The sequence below is a fragment of the Schistocerca serialis genome, chromosome 5, assembly GCF_023864345.2.
Source record: "Schistocerca serialis cubense isolate TAMUIC-IGC-003099 chromosome 5, iqSchSeri2.2, whole genome shotgun sequence".
NCBI lineage: Eukaryota > Metazoa > Arthropoda > Insecta > Orthoptera > Acrididae > Schistocerca > Schistocerca serialis.
Window position 1 is genome coordinate 197,210,991 of NC_064642.1, and position 14,832 is coordinate 197,225,822.

The 14,832-nt window shown below is 39.9% G+C and overlaps 1 protein-coding gene across 6 annotated transcripts in view; it reads left to right on the forward strand.

Moving 5' to 3' along the window:
• The window catches only part of LOC126481082 (major facilitator superfamily domain-containing protein 10), a 159,113-nt gene that overhangs the window by 88,929 nt on the left and 55,352 nt on the right, over positions 1–14,832 (forward strand). For all 6 annotated transcript variants that reach the window (XM_050104575.1, XM_050104576.1, XM_050104577.1 and 3 more), the window contains one exon: positions 3,733–3,823. In XM_050104575.1, the coding sequence (XP_049960532.1) occupies positions 3,733–3,823 (91 nt within the window). The remainder of the gene's footprint in view (positions 1–3,732; positions 3,824–14,832) is intronic.

A 14,832-nucleotide genomic window follows, 5' to 3' on the forward strand; every position in this document is an offset into this window, starting at 1 on the left:
GTCTTGTTCGAAGTGGAACTTCGTCCATTAGTATGGGTAAAACATTATCCACAATGTCGCTGTAAATTTGAGCAGTCAGATTACCTTCTATGAAGTATGGGCCAGTTACATGCGAACCTAAAATGCCACACCAAATGTTGACACTCCATGGGCATTGATGTTAAACTTGCTTTACTCAGTGGGGATTCTCCATTGACCAATAATGCATATTATATCGATTCACATGCCCACAATTCGTAAAATGTGATTCATTGAGAAAAATATCTGTGCAATGTAATTATCATTGACTGCCAGTTGTTCCTGTATCCAGTTGCAGAAATGAAGGTGATTGTGTAAATCATCACCTTGCAGTTCTTTTTGCAGCGATAAATGAAATGGATGCCATTTGTATGCATGCAGTATGCATAGAACACTTCTTTGTGAAATTCTTGAACCTTGCACAATTTGCAGAGAACTAATGTGAGAATTTGCAGCTACCACAGCTAAAACATTACCAGTGTTATTTTCGTTTGCCACAGGCCACGGTTGTACTTTTTCTCTAGGTTTAATGCTTCCCATTTCAGCAAACAGCTAGACAACGCTGTGAAATGCCATTGCAGACGACTATTCCTATTTGAGAACAGAGTAGCATACCTTTGATGAGCTTTGTCAACGTTTTTATGAGCCTCAAAGTATGCAGCAATGATATCGGCTGTCTCTGCAATCGTTAGCATAGTGGAAGAATTGCGATGAGATGTGTACAGTCCGAATCATTGAAGGCAGATGCTCAGTCTGACTGTGGACTGAGCGCATGATCACAGTCAGTGTTTGTGGGAGGTGTCACATGATAGCATTATCAAAAATATCAAAAAAGTACTCAGATTGTCTTAATCGGATGTGTATTTGTTTCAGGTAGTACTGTTTTAGGACACTGTCACCTCATTTACAAGTTTGCTGAGTACAGTGCCATCTATCATGAAACAAAAGAAATGTTTCATATAAAAGCTGCATATTTTTTCATAGAGCATCCAAATCTGCAATAAAAAATAGGGGTACCTACTTGAGATTTCAAAGGCACCTCCCACCCCCAGGGGGTTGTGCAGGGGGATCGAGCTTTATGTTACTGGAGGTGAACAATGTTTATTACCACTTTTTTTTAATCTGATGTGTATTTCACCAAATATTCTGACAAACAGTTTTAAATGCCTCATCCTATAGATAGTTCATTATAGGGTTTGATGGGTGTGTTGGTGAGTATCAAAATTTGGCATAAATGGCCACATCTTTTGGCTGCATTGATTTACAAGCCGATATTTTTTACACTACCGAGGAACCATAGCCCTAGTACCTGACATAAATTTCAGCTTGATACCTGTTTCTGAGTAAAGGGGTCTTGACTGACTGACTGACAGACAACAAACGGATCCTGTAAAGGTTCAGCTTTTATCGATTGAGATTTGGAATACTTTAAGTATGTTAAGAATATTGAACTTTATGTACACTGATGGAGAAAAATTCACAACACCAAAAAATAATTTAGTGTACTGAAATTTAGGGAATAAATTTGTCTAGGTAACAAGTGATTAACATTGCAAGATCACAGATTAAAGTAAGTGCGAGATACGCTAAAGTAAGTGTGAGATAAGCTGTTCTCAATGTGAGATGCTGGTACATAAATAACCAGTGTAAGTGCCAGATGTTGAATGCGAGTATGCGTATGCGCATGCATTGTATTGTACAGGTGTCAGATGTCAGTTCGTAGTGTGGAACTTGATGTCTGTTGTACTTGGTCAGTCAATCCAGGGATGGTTAATGTTTGTAGTTGATGCTGGTGTTGTCGTCTGATGTTGTCTCAAATATGCATGACTGGAGGCATATCTGGTTATCAAGCAGGTGAAGGCAACATGTCGACACACTGCAGAGCATGTTGGGTTATTACAGCGGTATGTGTGCGAGTGTTATCATGTTGGAAAACACCCCCTGAAATGTTGTTCATAAATGGCAGCACAACAGATCAAATCACCAGATTGATGTACAGATTTGCAACCAGGGTGCATGGGATAACCATGAGAGTGCTCCTGCCATCACACAAAATACCACCCCATACACTAACTCGAGGTATAGATTCAGCATGTCTAGCATGCAGACATGTTGGTGACAGGCCCTCAGTCAGCCTCTTTGTAACCAAACAGCCTTCATTGGCACTGAGGCAGAACCAGATTTCATCAGAAAACTCATGCAGACCTCCACCCTCCCCTCCAGTGAGCCCTCGTTTGACACCACAGAAGTCGCACATGGCAGTGGTTTGGTGTCAGTGGACTGCACACTAAGAGAGCAACCGGCTCAGATCTGTCCTTGAAGTAACCAATTTGTAGCAGTTTGTTGTGTGATTGGTGCCAACTGCTGCTCAGATTGCTGTTGCAGATGCAGTACTGTGCACCGGAACCGCATGTTGATCTTCCCTTTCAATAGTGCCATGTGATCATCCGGAGCATGGTATTCTTGTGACTATATTTTTGTGATGACTGCTGCCAGCAGTCATGTACATTGGCAACAGTTCTATCAAATCTTTCTGCAATATTGCAGAAGGAACATCCAGCCTCTTGTAGCCCAGTTACATGACCTCGTTCAAACTCATTGATAATGATATCTGCCACCTTAAAACATTCTTGACTATCATCAACTCGCCACATCCAATCCCAGAGGTATTTAATGCTCATGACCTTTACAGTGTTTATGTAAAACAAATTTGATTTCTATCCTCATAGTTTTGCTATTGGTGTCACTCCTACGTGACTGGCACGCAATTTGAATGGGCATCATCTTTCAGATTTAGAAACACACAACTCCTTCGTGGTGTTGTAATTTTGTACTGTTAGTGTATTTATAACTTTGATCCTTTCATTTTGGAAAAAGTGAAATAGATATTTTTACCTAAAGTGAAATGTGACAAGAGTCACTTGTAAAAGAGGTAAATAAAAATTTGTGCCATCTGTGAGGTCTGTGTGGAACATGACATGATAGTCAGTGCAAGTGGTGAAAGACAAAAGAGCATAGTGAACGTCTCAAGAATACCAGTTCTGCATGCAACATAGATACGCACTTGCAATCATTGTTATTGTAAAAATTATCATTAGTAGAAAGAAAGGGTGCATTTAATGGCATTGTTTTATCTGAGTAAAGAAGTGTGAAAATGTTTAGTTTGGGGTGAAAGAAGGTACTACAGTTAAAATTGTTGCAAAATTTATGCCCACAATGCTTATGGGCAATGATATAAGTAAGATATGAAAATGTATGTAAGTTCTAGGACTGAGAGATGTAAGGAATAAAACAACAAAAAGGATGCAAGTGTGGGCATTGGAGGGGTAGAGAGATGTTTGAATAAGCAGTGAATGTTAGCACAGAATGGGAGGAAATGCATGTGGATGGAAAACACTGGAAAGTAAGAAGAAAGAAAACATAGTTGTGGCCTATGTGTGTAATGTCTTCCTAAAGAACTTCTGTAATCTGACAAGGGTTTCATAATCAACTTGGGAGTAGTATGTCACAGAACTTCCCAAACTGTAGTACTAGTGAGCTATGAAAGCACCCTAAGGGCTTTGGGATAAATGAAACTTGTATTTAAAAATATTTACATCAGCAAGAAATTGACTTCATGTGGTACATATAAATTAATTTCTTTGCATTTGTAGTGATTTTATTGTAAAACTCAACAGATGTGTAATGAAGTATAGTAACTTGTTTCCTTTACAGGGCCTATTACTAATTGTACCAGCATTCATCGTCACAGGATTAGCTACATCTGTCATAGGCTTGTACATTGGGCTCCTGCTGTTTGCTGTCTGTAAGTAAATGCATCAAACTTCCTAGAGGTATTGTGTTATATGGAGGTGAGATAGGCACCTGGCAAAAATATGGGCATACAGGGGGCGCAAAAACAGAGAGAGAGAGAGAGAGAGAGAGAGAGAGAGAGAGAGAGAGAAAGTCAGTCAGTTTAAGAATTAAGTCAGTGAAGTACTTCAGTTGTCCTAGCTCTTGTGTTCATTTCTTCTTCATATAAGAAGAAGCCTTTCCCCGTACCTGTAACAACACATTGTCAGCTTTATATCTATAGTGTCATGTTGTCCCAGTATTATTATAAAGAGAGAGCTACTTCTGAACAGACATATCTAACAAAGCTGATTTGGTAACATTACAATAGGTCCACACAGCTGTCACCTCCAAAACTTGCTTCTGTGGGTGATTAATATTACTAAGGAAGCAGTTAGTCATTGTGCCTATTCACAGCTGTAATGTGTTCATCTCAAGTTGGACACTTGTGTAAACAAACATATGCTCCTACTGTTCATTGGCTGCATTACTCAAGTATCTGGTGTCTTAAGCACACTATTTCACCTTACAGTAATTTTCTGTCAAGGAACGTCTTAAATGAAAGGTTGGCACTCTATCTTGAGAAGTGTTAAGGTAGTTTTAGTACCATTCATATAGGTTGCAAATAACTGTGTCAAAGTTTCAGATGAATGAGCTGATTAACAGCATTGGCACAGCTATCCATTTGGATTTTTTTTTTCAAAATGTAATTTAATAGATATTCATTTAAACAGCTTTGATGATAATTAAGACATTGCTGCTGCCAGTGGCATCTTTTAAATGCAAAAATACTTGCGATAAGAGAATGGGTGAAAGCAGACTGTCAAATTTAGCCATTTTGTTGATAGAATACAACACAGCTGATAATACATGACTCCTGTGGCATAATCAAAACAAGGAAATGCAAAGTAAAATTGTAATAAATACACACATTATCTCAGGTCTTGATTATAGCCAGTTTTTTATTCGATAAATTGTGTACTATTAATAGCTTATGAGCAGCAAATAAAATTTGTTCATAATACTAAAGCCAATGTACATTAGCTGCCATAACCAATGAGGTAATATAATAACTCTGCAAAGTGGAGGTTATTTATGTCCTGGTACAATGTTTTATTTGGAAATAAAGATGATTGTAATCATTAGAAATGACAAGTCATGGCAGGGCAACAGCAGAAAGAAATTTGCAAGAGGTTTAAATAGTTAGCTTATTATGTCTGGAAATCAGGCCTGAGGATAGATAATTTTCCAAATTAATCCTCTTTCCAGTGATTAAAGAGGCTAAGATTAGAAGGGGACGTACAAATTGATCCTAAAATGCTGTAACTGAATAAAATAATAATTGGGTACCAAATTGGTATAATAGTTGTAAGCATACTGACCTATATATATATATTTGACCTTGGTAGCTGCTCTTTCTGAAATTAATTGGTTTAGTAATTTGATTGTTAAATAGTAAAAACACTGTGAAGATTACCTGGAAGTTTTTTCACTTTATTGATGGTTGGCACATCATGATGAGCAGCTCTCACTAATAGCTTACGTAATTGGTATTTCACAGGCACCTACAATTCACACACATTAACAATGGCAAAATGTGATCCAATTTCACCATTAAACCTGGTCACATAGTGACTGCACTTACTGAATGTTCACACATGAACAATTCATGATCCTTGCTTATTGATATTTATAATAAAGTGAGTCTCATCTTAATAGCACATTTGACTGGAATTGTATGGCTGACTGATGATACACTAGAATTTTGGAGTGATCATAAGGTGGTGGTTCGTTACTTAACCGTGATCAACATGAAGTAGTTCCACAAAAACATTGACACACAGATGGCCCCCTGTTTGGAACCCACAAAGGACTGACAAAAGCATTTTTTATTATGCACATCTATATAAACATGTATGATTAATAATTGAAATGTGATAGCATGTTGTATTTATAACAGCAAAACTAGCAGAATGACTCTGAAATGGAATTAAGTCATGGAGTAATGTGGTTTAACCATGGGTTGGAAAACTGAAAAATTAACAATGTTGCGTGGACTATATTGTGAATACTATGCATCCTCCCATGGGGATTCACAATTCCTGCCAGAACTGGCTAAATTGAGGAATTTATAGATTGAATAATTAGTGAACTAACTTGTTTTCCTAGTGCAAGTGGATATTTTTGAAATTTGAAAAATCAGGCCTACAAAACTATAGTATGAAATGTTGAAAATAATTACAAGTGAAACATTTTGAAAGATGCGAATTTTGATAACAAATAATTTTTTAAATAGGATGTTTCTGGTAACTCCAAATTTTGTTTCCACATGTTACCTCTGAGTCTTAAATTGTGAATATTTGTTAATAAAAATGTTTTCTGTACAAACCAGTTATGCTATAAGTATTAGTAACCCGGAAATTACACTGAAATATAAGATTTTGAGTGTCTCTGACTGCATAATGGGAATAGAAATGAAGTCCCATGCTTCTTGACAGAGCATAGGGGAATGATGCGGGAGACCCACAACGGCATACTAGGCAAGGTCCTAGTGGAGGTGGTGTGCCGTTGCCATCCTCCGACTGTAGTGGGATGGATGGATGGATGGATGGATGAAGATGATGACACAACACCCAGTCATCTTGAGGCAAGTGAAAATCTCTGACCCCGCCGGGAATCTAACCCGTGACCCTGTGCTCGGGAAGCAAGAAAGCTACCGCGAGATGACAAGCTGTGGACTTGTTGCATAATAAAGAAGCTAATTTGTGGAAAAGTCATCTGTCATTCAAAAAAATGAGATCAGATAATAAAAAAAATAAAATCACTGTTAGTAATGACGTGAGAACAAGTGGATGGTTCCAACTTGCTCTGTTACGTAGTGAATCTCTTTCCCTTAGAATGACTGCTGATATACATTACTTGAATGAGAGTCTATTGTCATGGACCAGGAGTACATTTGAAACTGCTGACACAGTTTCACTTCCAATGAACTGTCAAGTTAGTTGCTGTCTGTGGAATTACTGAGCTCGTTGCAAAGTGTTTTTGGTTACATGTTCTTTCATTTGATCTTGCTGTCATGACAGTACAAAAGTCTCAGTTTGTTTCTTTTTTTCCACCAGTATAAAGCGATTGGAATCATGTCATTCTGAACATTTTGCCATGTTGTGCAAATCATTCACAGCAGTAATTTGCCTTTTCCAGTTTGGAATAATGCTTAGCCACAGTGATGGAAATGTATGCTGTAAAAAAAAAATAGTTTTACTAAGTTGAGCTATGCGTGTGGTTTCCATGCAGTACCTCGCAGCAGTTAGTGCAGTTTGTTCCTAACTCAACTACTGATAGTTTCGCATGAACGCGTTTTCTTCTGCCAATTTATTCATATAGTATTATCAGAGTTTAATTGTTAGAGCTTGCACTTTGATAACTGATAGGGTAATTGTCAGGACTGAAACTTCAACTGTGTGGAATTCAGTTGCCAGTATGTCCTATGATTTTTTTCCTGTTATTTACAACTTTCACATTTTGAATTGGACTGTTAATGTGAAAAATCTGTGTCACATTGTGAATCTGTGTCACACTGTGGTATGACATCCATGTTAAACAGCAGAAACGCCGCTATAAGTGACTAGGTCTGTCAGTTTGTAATGTTGGGGAAGGAAAGGACACATGGTGTCTAATAGGATGAGATTTTCCAACCAACCTTTAAGGTGAGAACAAGTTTGCCTTTATTTTGAGGGAAGACAGTTACCTCAAGTAGTGTGTCAACTGTGGCTGAGTTTCTGCTGTGAATGTTAACTGTGTCATTGGTTATACCAAATGTTGCTGAATTGTTATAACTGAATTCTGACAAGTACAACACCCTTCACTGTTACAGTTTGAATAAATAACTCTTATTAGCTTCATGTTGCTAGTTAAAGTAATCAGTAAAACAGCTAAAGGATATACCGAGTAATTTCCTCTTATGACATTTTATTTACAATACAGTCCATAAGCCTTCTGTCAAACTTGGCTCACTACCTTGCAGGAATGGTCATAGGTGTCTGCTTTAGTAACACAAAGACACTTCAGTAAGTAGTAGTACATGAAAAGACTTTAATGTGCAGACAGTGATAGGAATTTTACATTTGTATGTCAGTTACAGAAGAAAAATTACAAATGCAGTGGACAGTCTAATTCATGTCATTTCCCTGCAGTAAATCAATTCAAAATTAATGCATATCAGCTAGTAAAATTTTCAGTTCTTTTTATAAGTTAATACTTTGGTTATTTACTACGTGCCATCAGAAAATTACTTGTGTGTCTTTGTATGCTTCCTCTTGTCAGCATGATTGTGTTTTTGTAGTTATTCTGAATTCCTCTTTATGTATGAGGCAAAACTGCACTTTCACAGTCTGTTCTCCGGTCAAATATGCACATCACCATACTATTTTGTGACATGTTTTTTCAGCTACTTCCAATATTAGCTAATGATGAATGTGTGATTCATAAGGATTTTAAAGTAAACACTAGTCATGATGTCTGATTGAATGCTCCAAAACTTCTCCCATCATATCTCATTTGGCATTAGCAGCCTTCAGATTTTCGCATCACCATACACTAGGTTGTTTCCAAAATAGGCAGTTCTGGGTTAATTATACATTAATACTCACTTTACCAGCTGAAGTTCTTTGTTTATCCATTCATACTTCTAAGCGAATGATGGTTCCTTGTTTGCATCAAATGTGCTTTGCATAACACTCAATCTATTTGTAGTAGACATTTTCCAAGGAAAATTGTACAGCCACAAAGCATTTTATACTTACCAGAGAGAGAATCAGAAGCAGCCACTGTGTATCAGAGACAGTAGTTATGATCAGAAGAGAACACCCTTGTTGATGGATGTTGTGGAGCACAATATATTTAGAGGTGAATAACCAGCAAATGTAACTGTTAGATGGAACCAGTGTAACAGCTGTGCCAGAAAGAGAAATAAATTATGACTGTGTTTAGTTTGAGTTATACTTCCAGCAAACAAATGAAATGCAGACTGAAAATATTAGATGAGTAGTTTCAGACACTCACATAGTGCATTTAATATTACACTGCATCTATCTGTACATGTTTACTCTGCAATTTGCACTCGAGTGTTTCTTGGAAGGGTCATAGAATCACTTTCAGACTATTTCTCTACTGTTCTACACTTGAAAAGCATGTGGGGAAAAATGAACACCTAAGTACAAGCTTGTAATTTATTATGACAGTCTTTTTTCCCCTAAGAAGGTGTGTGTCAGCAATATATTTTCTTATTCGGAGGAGAAAGCTGATATTGTAACTATGTGAAAAGATCTCTCTGCAATGGGGATGATTTAATGATTGCATTCAAACTTGCGTATCATATCCATACAAAGGAGGATGGATAAGCTGCTACAGCAGCTCACTGTGGGAATACCAGAGATTACATATGGCTGCCTACGGTGTTGGGAAATGGTGCAGCTTTCTGATCTTCATAATCGCAGTAACTGTTGTTGAGTTGGTGAGTGGGTCTATTTGTCATGGCAATGACTATACATCAGCCAGTTTGTTTGATAATGAATATAGATGAGTTCTGTGCTGGAGGGGGCCACTTTCTGAGGCGAGGATGATAAAACTGTTGGCAATCTAGAAACTTAATGACAACATCTTCTACCGCTAAGTGACTAGCAATGAATGACAGGAGTGTGCTTCATAGTTCTGGAAAATATAGCATTTTTCTCATTGACACAAAGGTTCTTTAATATTATCACTTGCTGGCCATCCCACTTGATTTCAGCGTAACTGCTACATCAGAAGATAAATATTGTATGCTCACATCTAGGTCCTTCTCTTTGATTCATTTTGTTCTTTATTAAGAATATTTTGTGTTTGACTGATTTCAGGACATCTTGATTCCTTACTCAGTCCATCCGTTTCATCTTAGTCTCTTGTAAGATTACTTTTCAGAAATATCTAAATTGTTTAATTTCTCCCTTCTGCACTGTTGACATTTTGCAGTCAAACATAACTTTCAATGATTTATATTTTCAAATGTTAGGTGTCTATTTTTATAGAAAGTTCTTCTACTTGGTGAATTGCTTGCTACTGTGTCTTTGTGAACATTTCTCCTGTGTCTGCTCTTCTCCAAAGGTAGCAAAATTTGTCCAGCTCTGAGTCACTTTTCCAAGTTTTACGTTTAGCTGATGTGCTTGCGCCAAGCTCATTACCTTAGTTTGTGCATATTGTAGCCCTCTTTGTGAACTGTTTATTCACCTTAAAATGTACATTTGCAATCCATAACAATAAAATGATGTTTTGACAAACAGCTATATATACATAGATGGATACACAAGAATCCCCCCTGCTGGTCCAGGGATTAGAATAGGCCTGAGGTATCCCTGCCTGTTGAAAGAGGCGACTAAAAGGAGTCTCTCACTTTTTGGCCCTATAAGTTCAGTTCCCATTTGGGGAGAGCCCCTGATCAGAGTGGGTGGCATCAGGGTGAATGACCCGCAATGAAGCGGACTAAGTCGTCTCTTGCTGTTTACCATATGGTGCCAGCAGTCTCTAAGAAGGGCAAGATTGAGTACAATGCTGACCGATATGACCCCAAATAGTTTCCCTCCCTTGCTACACCATGAGAGGAGGCTACAGAAAGAAGAGAGCCATATTCGCCTCAGTATTTAGTCTGTAGCAGAATGAATGGGGACTCTTTTCTACCTATGAAGCCCAAATTTTTGTTGAACATCTTGAGGATAAGTTTGGGGACGTGACAGCACTGTCCAAGATGAGAAGCAATGCAGTCTTGATTCAGACAGCATCCCCAACCCAATCTCGGGTGCTTGTGACAGGCTGGGTGATATTCCTGTTTCCACCACTCCCCATAAAAGCCTCAACATGGTCCACGGGATTATTTTCCAATGCGACCTCCTCTTGCAGTCTGACGACGAGCTCCACACCAGTCTAGAATGGTGGGGTGTTCATTTCATTTGGCGTGTGCTTTAAGTGCTGGAAATTTGGGCACATGTCTTCCCGCTGCACTTCCAACGCCATATGTCGAGACTGCGGACACCCACTGCAACCAGATACTCCCTGTGCACCTCCTCCCACTTGTATCAACTGCGGAGAGCACCACTCCCCTTGTTCACCAGATTGCACAGTACTCCAAAAGGAGTGGAAAATCATGGATTACAAGACCCTGGACTGGTTGACTTACCAAGAGGCTAAATGTAAATTTGAACGATTACACCCCATTTGGTTGACGTTCACATACGCTGCAGCTCCTTTACCATCACCATCACAAGTACCAGTCATACCACACTCTATGCCATGAACAGTGGGCCCTCCGGGCCTCCAGAATACATCCACCCCCTTGGTGGTAGGGGGGAAATCTCCTTCCACTGCTCCCAAATGCAGGGGTCATTGGTCCCCTCCCCCCCAGCCAGAGAAGCAACAGCCTCCTCTGGCTCCTCTCATGCGGAAGAGGTCCCTTGGGACCCTCTGTCCCAAGGTCTCCACTAATGCCACAGTGGACACTCACCAGTGGCTAAAGGAACCAAAAGGTGCTGGAGGAAGAGCTTCACAGTCTTCCTCCATGCATGAAGCTACTTCTGAGAAGTCCTCCCAGCAAGCCCCGAAAGAGAACCGAGAGGGCAATCAATCAAAGAAGTCTGCTAAGAAGAAGGGTCCTTCAGTGACCCCAGCACCACCATTCCCTATCAGTTCACCTGCAGATGAGGTAGAGATCTCGGTGTCCCCTGAGGACCTGGATCTCACTGATGCCTCATCCACAATAGGAACGGATACAAATACTCAATCGCACAACCTTTATGAGGAACCTGCAGCTACCTGTGAACATTGTCTCAGCAGATCATCAGTAGGAAAGCCGAGTGAAACCTACTGTACTTCAACATGAACCAGGCTGCAATTGAAGTCACTTATACTAAATTTCGGGAGAAAGTTTTCACATGATATGAAAGATTGGAAATTTTGTCCTTAATTTATTCTGAAACTTAGGTGAACAAGTATCACTGCCAAGCCCGTGCTAGTCTTAACACAGTCACTAATAATCCCTTTCACTCACGTTAGCAAGTTTATGGTGTTGCATTTCCCAAAAACGTAATAGCTACAAGAATACTGATTGTTTTTGATTGATAATGCTCGCCAAATATTAAGTCTGTCGGTACCAAATGCAGTCACAGTTTTTAGTCACCAACCTGCTAAATATGCCATGTGGAACATATGTCTTTTCTCCTCACAAAATTCACTTAAAATTTCCGAAATTTCTACTCGCCCATCGGAATAATTATGCCATCACTTTACCACACTTTTGATGTATTAAACACTGCTAGATCCAGCAACTTATCGTTTCCATCGGAACAACTATTACTACGCACCTCTACCAGCAGATAAAGGCATGCGAAGAATATTACTTTACCATTGGTCAGATTACTTAACAGCCAATAGCAAAACAACATTCTCCCGTGTCAGTCCGCGCTTTTCATCCATAACCAATCGCAAAATAGTAAACCTCACGACTGCACTTTTTACCGACGTAATTATCTAATATGCTGAAGTTTTGTTTATGCATAAAGTTATTTACTATTGTTATTTATACCTGAATTAATTTTCCCTTTACCATAAACTTACTTTCAAAACTATTCTACAAAAATCCCCTTTGTCCATATCCATACTTCTTCGAAATGTTCCCACACTAAATTCTACTACATAACTCAAACAATTATCGTCATATTAACCTTAAATCACACTCACGCATCATTCATACTGCTGAAAGACATTTATAACATTTTACATACACAAAAAGACATAATAACACCTTATGGAAATACTAGAACAGTTAATGAAAAACATTCTATTACTTTAGTGCACTCTAGTGGGCACAATTGAAACTAAAATCACAGTCCCCCTATTCAATATTGTCCTCTATTGGCTGATACATAAACTATGTGCGCGTCCAACCTCGGGTCACCATTTGTCACTCTCCAGCTCTGAGATACATTTCCCACTTAACCGCCTCCAAGGCAGGATCGTTATATGGTGCTATGCCTCAACCTGCTTCCTTGCATGCTTCATGCCCTCCCAGCCTCACAATAATGTCATCCTCCAGTCGAATTGCTGCAGTTTTTTCCACCACCTGGCTGAGCTACAGCAACTGTTAAGCCTTACACCTGCTTTCTGCATTGTCCTCCAGGAAACCTGATTCCCAGCAATGCGGACCCCTGCCCTTCGTGGCTATAGGGGATATTACAAGAAACACAGCGACTATAATAAGTGTCAGGTGAAGTTTGTGTCTGTCCTGAACTCAGTATGCAATGAACCTGTACCCCTTCAAACCTGTCTTCAAGCTGTGGCTATCAGGATAAGGACGACACAGAAAATAAATGTCTGCAACGTATATCTTCCACTACATGGTGCAATACCTTTGAACGCATTGGCTGCACTGATTCATCAACTCCCTAAACCCTTCCTACTTTTGGGAGATTTTAACACCCATAACCCCTTGTGGGGTGGCACTGTGCTTACTGATCACGGTAGAGATGTCGAAAATTTATTGTCTCAACTTGACCTCTGCCTCTTAAATACTGGGGCCCCACACATTTCAGTGTAGCTCATGGCATTTACTTGGTCATTGATTTATCCCTCTGCAGCCTCTGTCCACTGGAGAGCCCACAATGACTTGTGTGGTAGTGACCATGTAGAATGATGGTTTCTGTGGCAGAAAACATGATCCCTTGCTCTTTAGCGTGCACCCAGCGAAAGTCAGTACCTTTGTGGTCGCTGGAAATCAATAAGGCCATTAAAGAGCGTCGGCAAACTCTGCAGCGACGTAAGTGGCACCCTCCCCTAGAGCACCTAATAGCTTTTACACGGCTCTGTGCCCACGTTTGCTGGCTTCTAAAAAGATGGAAACAGGAGTGTTGGGAGTGGTACATCTTGACCATTGGCCACCATATGTCACCTTCCCAAGTCTGGACAAAGATCAGATGGTTTGTGGATACCAGACCCCGACAGATGTTACTGGCATTAACGTCAATGGCGTGTTATTTACAGATGCAAACACAAATGCCGAGCACTTTGCTGAGCACTGTGCTCAAGCCTCAGCGTCAGAGAATTATTCCCCAGCATTTCGCACACTCAAACAGCAGATGGAAAGGAAAGCCCTCTCGTTCACTGAACATCACAGTGAACCCTATAATGCTCCATTTACAGAGTGGGAGCTCCTCAGTGTCCTTGCACATTGCCCCAACACAGCTGCGGGGCCAGATTGGATCCACAGTCAGATGATCAAACATCTCCCATCCAACTACAAGCAACATTTATTCATCATCTTCAACTGGATCTGATGCGATGGTGTCTTTCCATCACAATGGCAGGAGAACACCATCATTCCAATGCTCAAACCCAGTGAAAACCTGCTTGATGTGGATTGCTATTGGCCAATCAGCCTCACCAACATTCTTTGTAAGCTGTCAGAAAGTATGGTAAGTTGGCGGTTGTGTTGGGTCCTGGAGTCACACGGCCTTCTGGCTCCATGTCAGGGTGGTTTCCGCCAGGGTCACTCTACCATTGATAATCTAGTTTCCCTCGAGTCTGCCATCTGAACAGCCTTTTCCAGCCACCAACACCTGGTTGCCGTCTTTTTTGATTTACGAAAAGCTTAAGAGACAACCTGGCGACATCATATCCTTGCCATATTATATGAGTAGGGTCTCCAGGGCCTGCTCCCAATTTTTATCCAAAATTTCCAATTGCTCCATACATTCTGTGTTCAAGTTGGTGTCTCCCATAGTTCCTCCCATATCCAGGAGAATGGGGTCCTGCAAGGCTATGTATTGAGTGTATCTCTCTCTTTAGTGGCCATTAATGGTCAAGGAGCAGTTTTCGGGCCTTCGGTCTCACCTTCTCTGTATGCAAATGACTTCCGCATTTCATACTGCTCCTCCAGTACTGGTGTTGCTGAGCAGCGCCTAC